We start from the raw sequence: 21,455 nt of genomic DNA on the forward strand, positions 1-21,455 counted from the left end.
ACCTTCCCGTGTTGATGTTCTGTCATGTCTCCCTCCTCGTTTTGGCTTATTTGGAGCAGTGTAAATCAGCAGAGATGCGTTTTATCGCAACGCCATGTGTCGTAACTCACGATGGCCAAAACGCCGATCGACCCACTTTTCATACAAAAGAGGGTTTAAGCACTTTTCAAGGGGATCTTTTAAGCTATTTTCTTAGTTTTAGTAAAAAAGCAAAGTTTCTGACCTTTTAAGCATTAATATAAAGGTTTACCAAGTTTTGGTTGTCTAGGCGACGGTTTCAATTTTGTAGCTAGTGGTACAAAGAAGACTAGCGACTTCTTGACATTCATTTTTTTTATTCAAAACACCCCATCACTGTTCAAAAAATAATAAAATATCTCCTATTCAGTTAGGCCCAACATAGCACAGTATGAATGAATGAAAAAAGTACTTTATTAGATAAACAAAAGAAAAATTGCACATAACGGCAATGGTTACCAACCGTCTGCCGGAGTCGGAGTATAAATTTTTAACAAACAAACATCACATTTTTTCTCAAGGAATAAACAAAAGACAGAAAAAAATGATATAAGAAAACTAAAATAACAACATATCTACATATTTTTACATACACTTATGCACATAGAAATAACCAGGGTGTCTCTGATATATACAATAAACTCATTAGATTTCGTGGTCCGATAGACCAAATAACATCTTTCAATTAATTAATCTTTATCTAAGGTATTGGTTGAGATAAAAAAGTCAGTGTCACGAGCGGGATTCGAACCCATGACCTTCATTAACCTAATGGATTCATTTTTTATTCAAAACACCCCATAGCACAGTATGGACCAGAGAGAAAAAAATGGCAGATAACTATTAAAAAAAAAAATCTGCGGGATTCGGACCATAAATTTTTAATAAACACACATTTCTTCTCATGGAATAAACAAAAGAGAGAAAAAAAACTATATAAATAAACTAAAATAACAACATATCTATGTATATTTGAACATACAAATAACCAGGGTGTCCCTGATATATACAATAAACATTTAATAATTGAAATAATTGATTAGAGCCCTTGATTATCTGACGACGCTAGATGACACCAAATTTTGCATTATAACAGACTGCAAAAGTGTCATCGCCCAAATAGAAAACTTACACCCAAACGCCAATTGCGATTATTTAATAACGGAAGTAATAGACAAGGCGTTTAACTTCAAATCGCAAAATAAAACTGTAGTCTTTTGCTGGAGTAGGGGGCATTGCGGTATAAAGACTGGACTTGTTAGCTAAACGAGCAACAAAGTACGGTGATTTTATTGACATCAAATTGCCAAAGTCTGACACCAAACGTCCCTGATTAATAAATGGATAAAAGCCTGGAGCATTTGGTACAACAGTGGTTCAGCGGGGTCATTTTATCGATCATTGTTCCCGGAAATAAATATCGCGCCATGGTTTTCGACAGAGTACGGAAACAAAAAATTTTTTTCTGCCTCAACACGCTTAAGAACAAATCACGGCATTTGTGGATCTTACCTGCATCGAATTGGTCTTAGGCCGTCGCCAAATTGCTCCATATGTGATGAAGCAGAGAAGCCATTGTCTTTTTCTGTCCTGAATATGAGACAGAAAGAGAGAATCTGTTAAGACGGATCTTCCTGCGGAGGGAGGTGATTAAGCCGTTCAGCTATGAAACCTTGTTGGCAACAAGTATTGGTGTTATATACAAACTTATTTTTGACTTCCTGCAAGAAAGCGGAATAGATATACAGACTATTCAAACAATAATCAATCTCCGGGAGGCCTGTCCGCGCGGCCATCGGGTGGAGGAGAGGAGTGCTCAGGGCGCCTTTTACCCCGGGTTGCGGGGAGGATGTGGACTTTTCCACAGCGCTGTAAAGCGATGTAAGTGGTTTTTATCTATACTCTCCCAATGCACCTTTAAGAGAGGGCGGAGTTCCCAATTGTAAAAAAAAAAAATCTGGGTGGGCGCTCTTGGTCTCTTCCAGGGGGTGGCTTTAGTCGGCTCGCGCGGGTCGGGTACCCACCGGTGTCGCTGGCAACATGGGACATTGGCCGTATGCAAAAAAAATTGAAATAAACAACTAGTATTTTCCTGTAGCTCCAGACTTTACTACCACTGCAAACTTTACTAAAGGACTACTACTAAGGACTCGGGGTTATTTAATAGTGCTCTCTTGTCAACGTGAGGCAAGCCTTGCTCGGAATTCCACTAAAACTGGACATTATGCTAGAAAATTAAAACAATCTTCTCAAGCCTGCCTGTTGCAGAGAGAACACTTATCGGAACTATTGACTCTTGTGGGATTATAATTAAGATAACGTAACTCGCACCTAACTTTGAAAAACCAGCGAGCTAGCGCGGAAAGGATGGGATTTTAGAAATTTGCGCTATGTTCGAGAAATGTTGGTTGATATTAAGGTCCTTATACAGCAAAAACCTAGAGGAATTTTGAGTATGAAGGAGACATTTCATTGTATGAGAGGTGCGGATATGGTTAATCAATTTTGAGTGTAAAAGTGGCCACTCTTTAAAATTATCCAGGGGAAAATTGCCATTCAGCTGAAATTGTTGAGCCAAGGTATTCCAGGAAGAGAACCATGATATTTTGACCTTATTATTTCCAGCGCAGTATTCTTGGGAATGTAGTAGTTAGGATTTAGGACCCTGCAGACATAGGATGTCTGTAAATTTAATGTAAATTGAAACAAAATTTCTACTGTCTGGGGTAGATCATGTCGTTAGGTGTGAAAGAAGGGAGGTGATAAATTTTACGGATAAAATAGCGATTTAGGGATTCATTTATTTCATAGCGCTGGAAACCCCAGCCTGGGAAGCGTAGGACACAATCGGCAAACCGAGTACAGTATGGTTAATTACCTATAAGGTCAATAGTCTCCAAACCTGTTCCGAAACGGGCGAAACAAATATTTCCTGAGGGAAGCGGAGAAAGGTCAAAACTTTCCGATAAATGCTACTGACATTCAACTTCCGTCATGTGCAATCTCAAGTCAATCGTTTTTCATTAATTTTCCACCATTAATCAGAAAACATTCGCTTTTAGATTTATGCATACTCTCCATAGTATACGCCAACATCATCAACCACATACTGACAAAACTCGTGGGGGTTCACTCACCGTCACTGAGTACATTTAATCACTGTAAGCGTCGAATGGAAATGGTGTATCGAAAGCAGAAAGCGTACGAAATCATAGAATGCGAAGATCACGCCTTCTTTGCCCTAATTAATGGTGTACATCTGCCGGGGATGACGCACGATGAGATGACACGGACCACATACATAAACCTCTCCCGTTCTTATCTGACCTCCTGCCTTTCCATAAAAAGACACGGTTAAGGTATCCTTTGAGGGATCGAACTAAGGGAGGTAAACCACCTGTTCATCCCATGGAGAGTAGCAAATATAGCTAGAGCGGGTGGACCTTCGACTGGGGTGTGGGCGCAACACGAAGGTGAGCCTACGAACCATCGGAACCTTTCGCCTCTAAAAAAAGGGGAAGCTTTGAAGCCAGTCATGGTCGATAGCCTATTCCCTTAAAGAATAATGTAGGCCATCACGATCGGAGGATCAAGAGTAATGACCCGTGGTATGGGGCACAACCTGAAAAGGTAAGTAATTCACGGGCAACCCCTTCTCAATTATTCTATGTTGACTCCTGAATACTCCCCCTCATTCCAGGCGCAAAATAATGGTGTAACCCAGAGAACATGGCAAACTCTCTAAAGTAGCTGTCTTCGTACACTAGCGAAAGACTCGTCAGCGCGCGAACGGCCAGTGCGCGATAGTCTCATAGGTGGATCCGTGAACCAGATCCTGTATGAGCATGACCGTCTGAACTGCGGGTGCAAGTAATTCCCAAACCATAGCTTACTATTGGGTTTGATTCGCAGCGATTGGTTGGCGAGACTAATAGAGGGTACTTAGGGTGTGATACGATCGTTTAGGTGGTGCTATTTATCACAAACCTTTACTGAACGGCTGGGTTTACCTAGGTGTGTTTAGTAATATATTTAAAACGAAGAGCCCCTACCTACACTCGGGAGTGATGGAACGGTCCATCGTTTGGTGCACGCTGGGAAGTTCGGTCTGAAATCATTTCAGTCCATTGAACTTCTCGTTCTGGCGCTAGTCAGGCAAATGGGGAAGAAATTCGTCTTGATCCTTAGTGATTGGGATGTATTTCAATAGGTGACATGTTCACACCAACCTCTCAATCCATCCTAACCCTACTGCTTGAGGCTTCTCTGCACATTCCGCACCCGTCGCCTTAATTTCGAGACCTCAATGAACTTTAATCCTGCACTGAGCGCCAGCATTGGTTGACTTCTCATGGCACCTGTCCTCAGGATGTAGCGCTGGCATTAGTTTTAGTGATGTGACTGTGAAACATATTGTGATCCAATTAGTTCTATGTGCTAATATGTATAGACTAGTTATTCAGACATGAGAGATGAGATGCGGTCGGGTGTGATGTAGGTTTCAGAAAAACATTTCCTTTATCGTGCCAACGTTTCGATCTTTTATTGAGATCATCTTCAGGGCTCAAAGTGTTTGTCTTCTGTGTAATTGTGCTATCCTTGCGTGTCGTGTTGATAGTGCCCGTGTATAGACTAGGTTTAAATTAAAAAAAAATTGTATGAGATTGCTTTAATTTTCTTAATCGTAAGAGAAATTCTCGAATCTATTCGAACCTACTTTTAAATGATAGGGTTTTTCTTTTTTTCATTCTTCAGAGTAAAAAATTATATAATGCTTTACTGAGGATTTAATAAATTTTTAATTAGGAAGTCCAGTTGTGACATAAATCAAATTAGTTTTCCATTTAATACTGGTTTAAAGACACTACCTACTAAGACACGGAAAATTAGATTGAAAGCCACAACACAGTGAAGCTGCTGAGGATGGGCCGATGAGCCTGAAACAAAATAAAGAAATATTTAAGCTACGGAACACTTGGGTTTGCCTTGCTCCACCGACCATCAAAATAAAATTTCTCTGATGTACTGGTATGATATTGCCTCTAATAATATAGCATGTAGCTTCTTTTTAACCTTTACAAATATTTTGTTTATTTCGTTTTTAATATAGGAATGTACCTAATACAATTTTATTCTATTCAGTCGATTTTGCAGCTTTATTTGTTTAAACACGGAATGATTTTTTTACGGAATTCGTTTATTAACAGTCTTGCATTAAGAAATTGGAATTATATTACTGTTTACCAAGAAATATTAGAAAATTAATTGCACCAGAGCCCATTTAAGAAGGAGGTGCATTGTTTGTCATATGGTGCGATGAAAAATGGATTACAAACCACTGCCAAAAGAAACCAAATATATAATTGATCAGAAAGCTGAGAAAGTGCAAATTAAACTTTAAGAAACATTACTACAGGCGCAAAACTTGCAATTTGTACAGACTCATTGCCACGAGTCAATCGACAACTATTAGTTGCTAATTTTACACCATTAACCGAATACGTTTTAGAATATAAAATTAATATACTAATTATAGAAACACTTTAATCATTACCAAACTACAAAATATATTACGAACCAACTATTCGAATTTGGACAAGAAGAGGTGTGAGGACAGCCCGTGAAAGGGGGTAAATAAGGATGCGTTCTTAGTCCAGTACTATTCTCCATTTTGCTGAACGTTTTAGAGGATGAGCAATGCATAGAAGTGATCATTAATGACCTGTGGCCATTCATATGGTTATATAACTTGTAAATAAATTGTAAATATATATTAGTAATGTAAATAAAGCATTCTGTCTAGCAAACACTTAGAAAATAAAGACATAAATGATATAAAGAAATGTTTTATTTGTAAACGTTCACTTTTGGCTTTGAATTTACCTGTATTTGTACTCTCACAATCAGAAGACCAATTGTCGAAATCATTTAAAAAATTATTTAAATTTTCATTTCTTTTTTTTAATACCTAAAATCAAAAATTTACATTAATCTTCCTCTAATAATGTATCTTTTTTCTTAGAAAGTCAAGGCTTCATTTAATTCCATCCCATTTAAAACTTGATTCAAAGCACAAATTACGTGGTCATTAAGTATCATTGCACGTTTCTTCGGAACGCATCTAAACAGTACAATATGATCAATTATGTATAATTATAAGGTCAATAGTCTGAAACCTGTACAATTAAAAATAATTAATCAATATTTATCAGCAGCAAAGGGCGAATATCAAACTTCTATCAACATGCTATAGGCACAAGTCAATTAACCTTTACTGGGGATACATGTTATAATATTGGCATGAAACTACAAAGTTTAAAATCCAATAATTATAGTAAGCAATTAGAAAAACACAACCAGTATAAAATTTGCATTTGTAAACCTTCAATTTCGACTTCTATTTTTTTCTATTGTAACGATGGTATTTCAACTACAAAAATGTATGTCGGTGTTTTTCATTTTTATTTATTTTTAGTTTATTTATTAATTAATTTTTTAAACCTATTTGTAAGTATGTCGGATTCAAATACAGGGCTGCTGGATTCGAACCCAGGACCTTTACCTTACATTGATGAGCGCCGTGTCAACGCTTAAACCATTGCTGTCCCCAACGGTCTTTGAATTGTTTTATTATTAAATTTTATTGTTCCTACATAACTGTTAAAGTAACTAGTTAAAATCATAACAAACCAATCAACCATCAAGGGGTGGCTACGGATGTTTTATTGTTCATTTTTTGTAATATAGCTTTTTACGTTAAATTAATCCTTTTTAATTACAAATTAACATTTTTCAATTTAAAACTAACTTTTTAACTTCAAATTATCTCCTTTTAATTTCAAATAAACATATTTTTAAAGCATTAAAAAACTTAGGTCCTACGAAATATAACCACGTAAAGTAAAATTCCTATTAGATCCTTTTTTTTTTAATTTAAAATAATTGAACTATAATTAGACCATATGAAAATTAATTACAATTAGCATTTATAATTATATAAAATTAAATATAAAAATACATTTTTTTTAAATTGGAGAATTTAAAAAAATACAAAATGAATTCTTATAAAATTTCACATAAAACAAATTAAAAGGTATATAAAATTAAATATAAAAACGAATGATTTTTCTATTAATTCCAAATTTATTAAGTATAACATATTGGTCTATAAAATAATTATTTTACTTTTTTATATAACTTGTATTTGTTTATATCACACTTTTTTATTTAAAAAATTCTCAAATTATAGGAAGCATTTCTTTTATATTTAATTTTATATACATTTTAATTTGAATTAATTTTCATACAAACTTTTGAGAGTCAGATTATTTTATATTACAAAGAAATTTCGCTATATATTTTATACCATCCCCCAAGAATTTTTAATGCTCTATTAAAAAGAGTTAATGAGCCTTACCAGGACAGGCAAACTCACTGCTTCAGTTGGAGAGAGTCCTAGACTCAGGGGAGTGATAGAACTATTGGTCACTGGCATCTGAGAAAATATATACCCAACATGGGCAATTGGGGATAAGCCCTGCCATTCACGCTAATAAATACATTCATACATTCATTCGCACGACCCCAGATGTCATCATAGTCACTGGCATCTGGGAAAACGTCTTGGGCATATTCAGTTCTTGCCATTTGTAGGTTATGTAATGACGAGGAAGGAACAGCCACCAATATCATCTTCGAATCGACAGACAACTCAGGAACTAAAAAGTACAATAAGCCAGAACGCTGCAATGCTTGAGGTTGGCAATGAGTAAACCACAACATCCTAGTATCCAAATTAATCATTATCATTAATGTCGTCATTTTTTATTTTGGTTTTAGGGCCGGCAAAATGCAATGGTCATTGCCAACCCTCTGTTTCTAATCTTTGCATTCTTCTTATTCTTCTCGCGTTTTAAACCTGCTAATTTCTTTTACTGTTTCTCCAGCCATGTTATGATGTTTCATAATATAACCAACTCTCACTTTTCTTTATTCTATTGCTGCAAAGTCAGGGCCTCGTCAATTGTGGCTAATACATAAAAAAAAGATAAAAAAACGCGATAGTCTGGTTAATATTCACACTACCCCAGAGTACTCGATATAATTCGAGGTAATTGGGATAATAATCCCTGCCATTCACGCTAATAAATTACATACACAAATTCATTCTCACTAGCCAAGAGTACTCGACATTATTAGAGGTAACTGGTGATGAACCCTGCCATTCACGCTAATAAAATTCATTTACACGTTCATTCACACCACCCCAGGATATGCCAGTCATCGTCTTGGTTATAAAAGTGGGGTTATCGTTAAAATTTGTCTAAACGCAGGAAACCCTTTTCTGTTCATATATTATTAATATTTTTAAACCCTTGCTTCAACCATTGTTTTAATTGGAAATGTTTAAAATTCCTTTAAAATAAACTAACTTTAAATATCTTTTATTCACGATCGCCGAAAATCCCCTACGCCAAGTTGATTTTTGTTCTCATAATTAATCTGTGCCCATTGAATTGTTTCGTTATTTATCAAGTTATTTAACATTAATAACAGAAGCGTTTAAGACGTGTTTTTTTTTAGAGATAACAGATTAGTCTTCCAAAGTGTTATTTACACATTTCACGCCATCTTCAGCTATTGTCTGTGGGCCGGTCGACCTTCAGGAAGCAGTTGTGAATGTATGAAATCTCCTGTGACATTGTTTAGGTTCGACGCCCACCATCTAGGCCTGGTTTCAGAAGTATTTGCGTTTGGAATTATTTCTATATTTACATTAGCATTTATTTTGTTAAGCATTTTATTATAATGATTATAGTAATAAACTACTAATTTTATTAGTTTCGATTTTATATTCAAAAACTTGTACGTTTCAAGTAAATGGTGTCAAATGACCCCCCCCCCCAGTAATTATTGCTAAATGACTCGTGAATTTGCACATTTTGGAAATGTTGTGCCCGTTGTATGTTGAAAAAGTTTGTATTTGCCCTTTCCTTGCTTCCTGATGAAATATTACTTTGTATTCTGTGTTTATTATGTGTTTGTGTATCAAAATAAGTTACGATCATCATGCAAGAAGTTCCATTTTTAAAAACAAAATTTATTTTCTGAATAACCAGATTTTAAAAAATAAAACAATTTTTTAATAATAGAACCGTGACATTAATAATGGTGTCAGTGCAAAGGACAGAACGAAAAGTGTGTGGGAATAGGATTCTTTCCCAGAACTCAGCTCGACTTCTATAAATGAATCTTATTGTCATAAAACTCATGCTGAGCTAGAGTTATCTTATTATGTTTAAAAATATTTATAACATTCATAAATAAACAGAATACTACTCTAATTTATACGTTATGCTTATAAGCCAACGAAGTACTTCGGAACTTCCATAACTTAAAACTTTTTCAAATTCCTTACCAAGGAGAGGGAGGGAACGGTGATTCTACAGTTAATATCAGAGTTTTAGGCGAACCAGCCCCCATAGAGCATTGAGGACTACCCTTTAAGTAAGAAGGGTTACTCTACTCTACAAGATTGGTCCTCCTGGCCGGATGCCCACAGATATCTATGAAAACTTTTGTTGATGATGCTAGACGAAAAATGTAGGTATGTCCGGCTGTTTTTGCCAATGTGCCTTAGGAGCAAAGAAAAGACGTTTTTCAAAAATTTAAACATGTAAATGTCAAGAGTTGTGTAACTAATTAATAGTTAATTGAGTAAATTATTGATTAACTGTATTGAAGATAAGTAAAAGTCGAAGCAACACATTTCATGTCTTCTTTGGATGCTCGAAAATTCCCTAGAAAGGTTTTTTCTAAAATTTATTTGTTATCTATACATGATAGTATACTATACAAATTTGTACATATGATTAATGTATCACACAGCACACTAGCACTAATGCCAGTAGAACACGTGCTTTGAGGAACCAGCGATTGTAGGCACTCAGTGTGTACGATTAGATGTCAAGGAGGTCCTGTGGTCACCGTCAGTTCAAGCGACGTGTTGGGTTGTCAGGATGGAAATTAGTGGAGAGGGCTCGAGCAGTATGGTTAGGGTGATTCAAAAGGTTGGTGTGGAAGGTTTGGGATCTGGACCGTATTAGTTCGTTGACAAAAGGAATGTTGAGGTCTTTGTATGTAGTATATACATATTGTGTTAGGATAGTGAGGTTAGTGACATAATAAGGTGCTTTGACAATTTGGCTAAGGACTTTCAATTGGAAGGACTGCATGCGCTGGATATTGGAAGACTTGGCAGTACCCACAGTTCCGCTCCGTATGTCTTAGTAAAGTCTAGTACAGTGTTAGCTTTGTGTTAATTGTCAAAGTCGATTTCGGTCTTACAAGTCTTCGAAATAGTCCAAGTCTTGTATTAAGTTGTTGTTTTTAAGTGTTGTGTGGGGATTGCACGTCAGTCTGCTGTCGAGATAAAGTACCAGGGATTTGACTTGAGTGGAAACTGGTATCTCTTTGTTGTTGATGTACAATGGATGGCAAGACTTCTTTTTCAGCGTAAAAGTACACTGAGTGCGTTTTTTCGTTCAGTCTGGTCTTCCATTTTTTACACCAGTCTTCGATAAGCTCAAGGTGTTCCTGGGTGTTGGAGGTACCTTGTACAGGATTCGAGTTAGACGATAGGATTGCGGCGTAGTCCGCGTAGGTGGTGATAATAGTATCAGGATGTATTGGTAGGTCAGCAGTATAAATGATATATAGGATAGGACCAAGGATACTACCTTGCGGTACACCGGCCTGTATCTGTTTGACTTCCGAGATTCATTGCCTCACCAGTTAGGTAGGATTTCAGTAAAAGATAATAATGAAAGGGTAGGAAGCGCTTATGTTTAAAAAGTATGCCTGGATGCCAGACCCTGTCGAAAGCCTGAGTCCTACAAAGGAAAGCTCATGAAATGATAAATGAAGCCCGAGGGTAGTGGCTGCCACAGAGAACAAGGCCCCACGAAGAGCCTCTGGAAAGGTTTGCTACAAACAGGGTAGTCGCTAGTATTTAGTGAGTCAGTACTCAGTAGTTGAGTGGAGTTTAGTCCACATCGGTCAGTTAGTATCGAATCAGTTACAGTTTAGACAATGGTCAGTGTGCTAGCCCTTTGTTACAGTTTTATGGAGTGAGCGAGCTTTGGATGGGGAGTGTCTGGTTTCGGCTCTCCTTTGTAGTTTTGAAATAGTTAATCATCCATCCCTAAGTAGTTAATAAACGTTGTTTTGAAATGTTAACTGTGAAGACCTGGATTACCTTTTTATCCCACTAATGACAGATTCGGAAGAAAATCCTGTCGAATGGTCCACTCTCCGAGATGTCCGTCTGTCTTTCTGCGCCCTTTCAGTCCAAAAATTATATATGTTTTTTAATATATCGAAATACATATATCAATTTCTGAACCCTGAGCAAAGTGGATTAATTTTTTTACTCTAGAAACAAAGTTGATATTTATTGCTTAATTACTTAAAACTTGAAACATATTTTTTTTTCTCGGCTCCTCAAGGCTCATTGGGCAGGAGCGCTTGGCCGTGTCTAAAATTTTTCCATCTAGTACATATATGTAAATTTTTCCGTAAAAGTAACCTTTTGTAACTAGAGTTTATGCACTTCTCCTTTTGTTTCATTTGGATCCATTGTGCGATGGATTCTGTATTTTTTTTGTTATCCCAATCTGTCGAAAGTTATAAGTGAAGACCCAGCTGGTGTCATCGATACACTTGACCATCACTGCTTTGCCTCTCCCTGTTTATTTCCCTGACCATGGCGAAATGCAAAAAACGCGCTTAACAGGCTAAAGCAGAAACGGATCCGAAACGGCCATACTACAAGATTATTATGACGTGATCAACGATACGTTACATTCGCAAACTTTCACTTTCATTTCTAATTTGTCTGTATTTGCGAGAGATGAACAGACGGAAGAGGAATTGACCACTCATAACCCATAAATTATCGTTTTTTCTTAAGATTACAAAATTACATGAATTTTCTTCTAATGGTTTAGGTAATTTTTTTCTTAGGAATGGTTTCTCATTTAAAACTGGTTTGTCAGAAGGACAGCCATAACACATTATCATGATTTGTTGATCCATTAGTGCGGATCAAATAATTACAACTTAACATTGCAGAAAACTTGAATAATTTTATAAATAACATTTGCAAACCCCTTCTCTCATGTATCATCACTTTTCTATTATTTTTGAAAAATTTGTAGTAGCTTATAACTACCTTCAAGTAGATAACTTGCAACAATAAGAAAACAAATATATACGCAATTGAGAAGACGAGTGGAGAAAATACCCAATGGTAATTTTTATCATTTCCAATGATACTAGAATGTTGTCTGTTTAATTAATCTCTTTGTTATTATCACTTTCACTATCATCAACATCACTTCCTAGGAGATCTCGCGGCCATCTTTTCAGGCTGTGCTGATGAATGACAGGTAAAAAATTCCACCCAATTGATTTTTTTCTCGATAAAAGAAAATTCTGCCCTTAATATGTCTCATTTCTTTTACCAATAAATATTTGTTTATGCTATGTTTAAATTGGGAATATCAATTAGAGATAAACACTTAAAAATGCCACTTAGTGCTGAGGATGTTGTGCGTGGTGTGGCACTTATTGAAGATGGACGTTCCATCAGGTATGCGGCTATTGTCATCGTAGCTCCCAACGAAACCCTGCGAGATGACATTAGACTTTTCGAGAAACTGTGGCCTACCATAGCAAGCCAGGTTCTGGATGCCCTAGGGTAATAGAACCACAGGATAACCTTTTTTGCGAAACGGGCACCTTACTGTCGTTCAAGCGATTCATCATTCATCGAGATGTCCAAATTTTTGAACGCACTGCTGGAAGAAGATTAAATCAGTATGGACTGATGGGTTTCACCCCGTAAAAGGACCAGAATTGACCCGAACACAAAGAGTTGTACGGTTAGCATTTGCTCGAGAACCCAGCGTCTTTGTACGATTTACAGATTTCGGTTTACTGTACTTTTTACAGATGAGTTTAGATTTGCTCTACTATCTCCAGATGGGCGTGAAAGAATGTGGAGAAGGCGAAATGAAAGGTAACGAAGCCTGTAATTTTTCCCAGAGCCAACTTTTTCAAAGTATCTCAGTGATGGTGTGAGCAGGAATTTCAACGGATAGTCGCAGAGAGTTGGTTGTTGTTCGTTGAGGGTCTTTGACGGCCACTCGCTACGTGGATGAAATTTTGGAACATCATGCGTTGCCTATCCTCGATGGAATCAGCTACAATCCTATTCTAATGGACGATAATGCCCGTCCACATGTCGCTCGCATAGTACAAACTACAAACGTACCTTCAACAGCATAACGTCAGGGTCTTAGCCTGGCCAGCCCGTTCTCTAGGCTTGAATCCCATCGAACATTTATGGGATAACCTCAAAAGACGAATAAGAGCACGTCCATCACTTCCTAACTCACTCCACGATCTTAAAAGGACTTTTCTTGAAGATTGGGCTAACCTCCAGCAAAGACTGGTAGAAACCATGCCGCGGCGTCTTCGAGATGTGATTAAGCCAAGAGGAGAAAATACGCGATATTCATATGTTAATTAAAAATCCAAAACAAAATGAAAAAAAAAATTATCTGGTCATCTTGTTTTTATTTTTCATTCTCCTTAGCAATTTACTTTTTTTTTTTTTTTTTACTTTTTTAGACAAAAACTTAATTATTAAACGTTAAAAAACGCGAAATTTTGATTAATACATAAAAATATACAGGGTGAATTGCTACTCGTGCTACAAACTTCTCCAGTAGATTCTTCACCCTAAAATGAACAAAAAAGTTCATATTGTCCATGGTCCGATTCTCAACCATTTCAGAGTAATTTCGCTTTTTATCGATTTTGAAAGATATCACGTCCTGGCGTCGGAAAATCGTGATATCTTTTAATCTAAACATTTCTCTGAAAATCTAATAGCACCGTTGAAATTCCCGTTAATTTTTCAATAAGAAGATGACGGTGGCAAAATGTTTGGGCTAATTTTTTGTGTTTTATTTCAGCCAGAACTACAAAAAGAGTGGAAAATTGTGTAAATCGGAAAGTGTATAAAGTAATCCAGAGTTTCTAATTTTAGTCTCAGAAGGCAGCAAATTTGAGGAAAACTACCTGATTTAATAACGCTTCCAACGCACTCGTCATTTTCTTATTTAGTGGTTGTGAGACCAAGATGTTGATGACAAAAAGAGAAAAAATGGTGGTTCAAGGATTGCTAATGTTTGAGAGTGACTTGCTACTCGTGCTACAAACTTCACCAGTAGATTCTTGACCCTAAAATGAACAAAAAAGTTCATATTGACCATGGTCCGATTCTCAACCATTTCAGAGTAATTTCGCTTTTTATCGATTTTGAAAGATATCACGTCCTGGCGTCGGAAAATCGTGATATCTTTTAATCTAAACATTTCTCTTAAAATCTATAAGCACCGTTGAAATCCCCGTTAATTTTTCAATAAGAAGATGAAGGTGGCAAAACGTTTGGGTCTTTCTTCCTTGACCTTCTAGCTGTTTGTAAACTTCTTAAGCATTACATACTAAATGGGCATTAAATTAAATTAAAAAATTTCAATGGAATTATGATTTTGATTCTCTCTAAAAATTAACGGGGATTTCAACGGTGCTTATAGATTTTAAGAGAAATGTTTAGATTAAAAGATATCACGATTTTCCGACGCCAGGACGTGATATCTTTCAAAATCGATAAAAAGCGAAATTACTCTGAAATGGTTGAGAATCGGACCATGGACAATATGAACTTTTTTGTTCATTTTAGGGTGAAGAATCTACTGGAGAAGTTTGTAGCACGAGTAGCAATTCACCCTGTATACAAATCAAGTTATATTACAAATCGGTTGAATTTTTTGCCTGTCAGTATGTTTTTATTTTAAATATTTTTTTAAATATTTGAATGCAATGTTGATCCAATTTAATTTAATTGTTAATTAAACGTAATATTATATTTAATGTAATTCTTGTTTGTACATAATATAATATGTATGTCGCTATTTTTCTACTGTATTCTTTTTATTAATTATTATTACTCTCCGGCTGACGGATATCAAAGTAGTATGCGTTTGTATAAATTTTTTTGCTATGTAAATTCGTAATTATTCTTAACTAAAACATATTATTATACTGTGACAGTTCTATCTTTTAGGGTTTCCTGGTAGATTGCAGGGCTGGGCCGAAGCCAGGCGCAGCCAAGCGGCTGCCGCCCGTCTCATAAGTCAAAGGTGGCCCGCTTCTGGCTTCTGCTTCCGAGTTCTCATGCTGCCTTTGGTCAGTGAGCACGTCAGTTGAGTTCCCGAGGAATGGATCGTAGTTATGGACGGCAGAACACCCATCGCCATCCTCTATCTTTTCGCCATTGTTAAACAAGGTAATTATTTCAGAATTAATTGAAGCCAAGGGAAAGGACAAGAAAGATTATTCGTATAAATTTCAAACCAATCGCATTTTCCTTAAAAGGCATTACAAAATTGAATAAATTCTGGATTTAAACAATTGCAAAGACGACTACTGCAAAGACTCCTTTTAAATCCAATATTTGCATTAAACTCTATCTGAAGCACAATAGGGTGGAGAACGTCATTCAAAATTTGACATTATCTCAATTTAGCTTGAGTGTAATGGAGGATCAAATTGAACGCTTTTAAGATTCCATGATTATCACTATTATATTCATCCATGTATTTCCTAGTCATAATTGATCGTATTAAGTAATTTAATTAATTATACTTTTAATCTCGACCAAGGCCTTAGATTAAAAGTATAATTAGTTATCACTATTGTCTGAATGCAAATAGCACATTTCCACAATGATAATTTTCAGTAATTATAAATTTAGAACTTATTAATTTATATATTTTACAGGCAAAACCTATTAAAATTATACTCTAGTTACAGATACATGTACTTAGGAGAGCTATTGAAAGATTCATTGTAAAACATAAAGAGTTGATCTAAAGAAACAACTGAACTAGAATTACAATATAATAACAAATAATTGAAAGTATGAATTATTAAAAAAAACAGCTGTAAATATATGCAATTAACACAATCGTTAGAATACAAACAAAACATAACTGAAAAAGAAAATTAATATCTATTAATAAATAATTAATAACAACTATTAAAAAGATAATAATATCAATGGTAACTATACAAGATAGAAATTTAGCATAAGTAATACGTATACAATTTTAATTATTAAATGAACAGAACGATAATGAGACATACATAAAATGAAAATGCAAATATTACCTAAACTGATCTAAACGTTTATATCTTGAGTGCAGAAATTAATTAACTTTTAAAAATGCTAATATTATCTTCGTATGAGAGGTGGTAGTGTGGATAAGCTGTGCGCATAAAACTATTGATGGGGCTTACTTTTATGCAATTTGTCTCAAGGGCTCTCCAATGAAGAATATTTTATGTTTCCGGGGGCGGGGAACATTAGAGTTTAATTTGGAAAGTAAATAAGGAGACGCGATCTGATTATTCACAAGTTTATAAAGGAAGATGAGGTCAAGATAAGTTCTTCTCTACTCCAAAGTTACGATAAGAAATCCAAAATATTAAAGTTGTCAGTTTAGTTTATCTGTTTAAAATGAGAAGAGTTGGAAAGAAAAAATTCGGCCGGAATAGATTAAGGAACAATCTTGAAACAATACCGAAACCATTTGTGGTAACAAGCCTTACCAAATTGCACTCATCCTGTTTTCAAATAAATTCGTCGTGATATGGTAGTTTATATTTAAACCTTTATGTTTAGATACAATTCAATTTTATAAAAATATATCTTGGGTGTTCAAATAACGGTTTTTGTTTTTCTTTATAAATGATGACCATTAAAAAATCAGGAAATTTTTACATCCCAAATTTTAAAACTAATTGAGGTCGATTTCTTAATAATAAATGGTGACATAAGACGAACCACTCTCTTTTATCTATATGAATTTAATCTTGAATAAATACTAGTCTAAATTTCTTAGAAAATAATACAATATTTATTTATCCAAATTATTAAAATATTGCCATGTAGGAACATTGGAGCATTTATACTGTTTAAATATGCTAAATACGATCAGTAGTGTGCAATCTTGTCAGTTGTGTGACTATCTCTTCTTTGTCTCTTCAGCAAAATACGTGCATAATTTTGTTCGGCCATAGAGATAAAATATCCAATGTTACGGCAGAATTACAATTAAAATTTCGAGTTCGGTTCTGTAGGATGAATAACCCGTAATTTGGTCGATCATTCTGGAGTTTCGGATTCTCGTCATCTTCACTGTGTCAATTTTGGGTGCAAAAAGTTGATGAACCTGCAAAATCTGAAAGTAAAACAACCTTTAATAATACGTTTCTAGTTTGGTCATTTCCCATCATTTCGGTCTACCTGTCTAACTTTTTCTTTTTGTTTGTTTGTTAAAAACATTTCGGCTTCTCGTCATCTTCAGTGCGTCGGCTGTGCATGGAAGCATTATGCATCATTAAGGAATTAAGGTAGCACCTATAAAATCTAGACTAAAATAGCCTTTAGTGATAAATATTTGTAGTTTGGTCGTTTCCGATCAGTTTGGTCTGCCTGATCTCTCTGTTTTTGTCTGGCCAGATCGTTTGGGTTTCTCGTCATCTTCAGTGAGCGGGTTATGCAAAGGAACAAATTCTGTACCACAAGCAATCTGAATGTAAAACAGTCATTAGTTATAAACATTTTTTTTGGTTTTTGTTATTTCGGTCTTCCTGCTCTCGCTATTTTTGGTCTATCAGCTTCGTTTCGGCTTCTCGTCGTCATCAGTGAGTTGGTTATGCACAGCAACCCAATTGCACATCTAAATATGAAAGTAGAACAGCCTTTTGTAATAAATGTTTGTAGTTTAGACGTTTCCGATCATTTCGATCTGCCTGTTCTCGCTGTTTTAGTCTGTAGCATCGTTTCGGCTTCTCGTTATCTTCAGTGCTTCGGATCTGCAAGGAACGAAATTATGTACTTTCAAAATCAGAAAGTAAAACAATCATTAATAATAAACATTTGTAGTTCGGCGGTTTCCGAACATTTCGGTCTACCTGCCCTATTGTTGTTTAGCTTGTCAGATGCGTTTCAATTTCTCATCATCTTCAATGAGTCAGTTATGTATGGAAATACAATAATTATGTATCTACAAATAATTTAAACCTAAACAGTCATTAGTAATAAAAATTTGTAGTTTGGTGGTTTCCGAGCAAGTATGATTCACGCTGTTTTGCCTCTCCCTGCTTATATCCTTGATGTCGCACGCTGAAAATGGCGAGAAACTCAGTGATATCCCTTAAAACTGATTCACTTCTGACACATTCATGAATTATAAAAGGATATTCGACTAAACAGAAATCACACTCAGTGGAACGATAGATCAAAATAGTTTGCCAACATCGGAAAAGGAATTTAACAATTAGGCAATAGCTTTTCGTATTGTTCAGTGCGTAGCATCAGGGTTATAAGCAGGGAGAGGCTAGCGTACAACCCATTACTTGGGATGATGAAATGCCTACACGCCTCTGTCAGACCAAAATGATGGAAAACGGCCAAAATACGCAAGTAAATTTGTTTACAACTAAGAGGAAATCAAAGCATTTGAAATTTGTATTCCTTTTATATTGGATTTTTCCATTCATTTCTTTTTATTTAATCAGATTCTTATATTTCGTTTAAAAAAAATTCTACGATGTTTAAAGTGTTTTAACCATTTTGGTTTTGAACGTGTGAAATTATTGAAAAGTTTTCATTCCTGTCGTATTCGACAGTATGTCACAACTGGGATTTTCTCATCGGTTTGATGTTAAAACCAGATTTTATATCATCCTTCCGAAGTCGGTTTTCATGTTAAGTCGGAGATGGAAGTTTTCTTGAGTTCGTTTCGCCTTGATTACTTGTCTCCTTGGGCTGGAGTTCAGGAAGTTTGATAAATTTTCGGTTTTAACTTCACCGCTTTCACTTTCATTTACACGACAGTATAAAAGAAAGGATTTTTTTTGCAATAAACTCTGACTCTGTCTATGTGATAAAGCAGCTCACCTGCGCGGGAACGACTGCCTCTTTCTATTATAAACTATTTAGTAAGTCATGCAAATCTGTTATATACTGGGCAGAAAAAATGGTTTTTATGGCTAATTACAAGAATTCTTCTAAAGTTTAGATGAAAAGTCCTAGATGTCTCCATTTTATAATAGTAACCAACCTACTACTAGCCTTCCCAACGGCTCCTTAGATTGCTTGCGGCTTTTGCTTTCCTAGTTGCAAGAATCTAAACCTAAATAGAACGTCACTAAATCACAAAACGTGTTCTGGATCTCTTCTTCTTCCAGGGAGTATCTGGACAGTGTTTCTTCTATGAGTCCAAGCAGAATTCAGGTTCTGTTGCGTTTACCTTCCAGTAATTGCTTAGTAAGTCCCTTCTATGAATCTCTTCATTTGCCTGGGGATGTTGCTCCACCAAGTTTTGGACTTAGTGCTTAGATAGTTCCTCTTTTTTGGATATGTCCACTTTCTAGGCAATGACCTCTATGTACCGAATGCCTAAGGAACCATGCCAGGATCAGGTGATTGGTATCACTGACTTCTGCCAGGGGTTCCATACAATTCCATACGCTTTTTGTCTTTACCTCGCATGAGGCTACGGCTTAAGTGCCGCCTGACCGTCGGAAAAATGCCTAGCATTTCTTGTGGGGGGGGGGGTGTCCTACCATTTATTTCTCTGGCGCAGTGATCGATTGCTGTGATTTCAGACTGAAACATCGTAATGTATTTACCTAAGTTTAAAGTCTTTCCGGATTCATCTTATGGACTCCGGCCTAAATCCGTTCTTGAGCTGTCAGTTTAACAGTAGGAATTGGCCACAAGAGGTATTCCTTTTTGGTATGAGTACCTTGTAGTTCCGAGCCAGAATCGACCTGTTGTCCGTTCATGCACCATTCAGATCTTTTTCTCATAGAAACGTCAAGTTTTCAGAACGATGGCTTACCCCAAAATAACCCTGAGACATCGAAATCTAGTAAGTCTATCAAAGGTTGTCAGGAAACAAATTTAAACATTTTTTGTAGCTGTAGTGACGGTCTATTCGGCGTCGATGTACGACTCTCTCAACTTATGATCAAACAAGTGGTTGATCCTGTTCGACTACGGTGGTTATGAGACTTCTATTTCGCCGAAGGTTGCCAGTCTTGTCCACATGTGTCGTGTATCACATCGTCAGCGCACCTGCTTGGTAGAAAATGAGGTCATCTTCTAATGGCCTATATCCTCAATATTCCCACGAGGTGGAACACTAGTAAGAAAGAATGTGCTCTATCGTGTTCGAGGAGATATGCATAGTCGATCTCAAAGAAAAGGGCCTTCACTCGTATTCCCCGACCACTTACCTGGACACAATGTGACCATCATCGTCATAAACATTATAATTATGAGTGTTATTATATATAATCATCAATATCATTATAAGAACAAAAGAGCCCATTTACTTTTTTTCCCCCAAGCAAGCCTTTTATTAATTAAATCTCTTAGTACAAAACTAGGATAATTCACTCACAGTCAAGTTTATTTGAAACGTAATCTTTTACATGTAAATGAATGAGTTTTAAGTAATTCATAAAATTTCTCTGTTTAACGTGTTTCCCTTTTTTTTCACTCCCGTCTTTTGCAATTTTTACAGTGGCTATTCTTCCAGGCTAATCACTTAAAACGTTTTACATGTTATGTTCCAGAGCTGTAATGAGAAATAATGAATTTATTATTAACCTTCACATCTACCTCTTTTCCAAAAATTGGGAGTTAGTATCGTTATGCAATTTACAAATTACTCTCCTTATAAAGAAAATATCAGTCGTTTTGGAACAAATGGTTTACGGGGTTCTTTTAAGATTAAAGTTATAACCACGTAATCACCTCTACGGACATATAAAAATAATTAAGCTCTGGCCCATCAAATTGTTTTAATTGACTTGCCTAAAACACATTAACGAATAAGCTGGATTAACTTTTTCACGTTTTAGGAGGGCAAATTAATTATTTAAAAAATGCATTTATTTTAGTTAGTTATTTAAGCAGCTTATTACCTAATTGTATAAACATATTGTAATGTATAGAGATAAAAAAACCTATAAATTTTGAGGAAAATGATAAAAAAAGTCGTGTCACTTTAGTTAGATCCGTTTTATGTAGTACTGTGGTGTCTGGGATATAAGCGGGAAAAGGCATAGCAGAGGGTGTCAGGCTGTTTTTGCTTCCCTTCGATAACATCAGCTAGGTCTATGACGATTGTGAAATAACTTAAAACCCATCACTGAAGAAACTGTGAAACCTAAACGCGTCGATAGACCAAAATGGGAAATAGTTTGGGCGATTTTTAAGCTCTTCC

At 35.8% G+C, this 21,455-nt stretch overlaps 1 protein-coding gene across 1 annotated transcript in view; it reads left to right on the forward strand.

The window, feature by feature from the left end:
- The first annotated feature begins 15,311 nt into the window (after positions 1-15,311).
- The window catches only part of LOC106670281, a 65,563-nt gene continuing 59,419 nt past the window's right edge, over positions 15,312-21,455 (forward strand). Inside the window, exon 1 of the mRNA XM_014400467.2 lies at positions 15,312-15,436. Within this exon, the coding sequence (XP_014255953.1) occupies positions 15,382-15,436 (55 nt within the window). The 5' untranslated portion in view covers positions 15,312-15,381. The remainder of the gene's footprint in view (positions 15,437-21,455) is intronic.

The sequence above is a fragment of the Cimex lectularius genome, unplaced genomic scaffold (genome assembly GCF_000648675.2).
Source record: "Cimex lectularius strain Harlan isolate CLEC.00 unplaced genomic scaffold, Clec_2.1 scaffold94, whole genome shotgun sequence".
Taxonomy (NCBI): Eukaryota; Metazoa; Arthropoda; class Insecta; order Hemiptera; family Cimicidae; genus Cimex; species Cimex lectularius.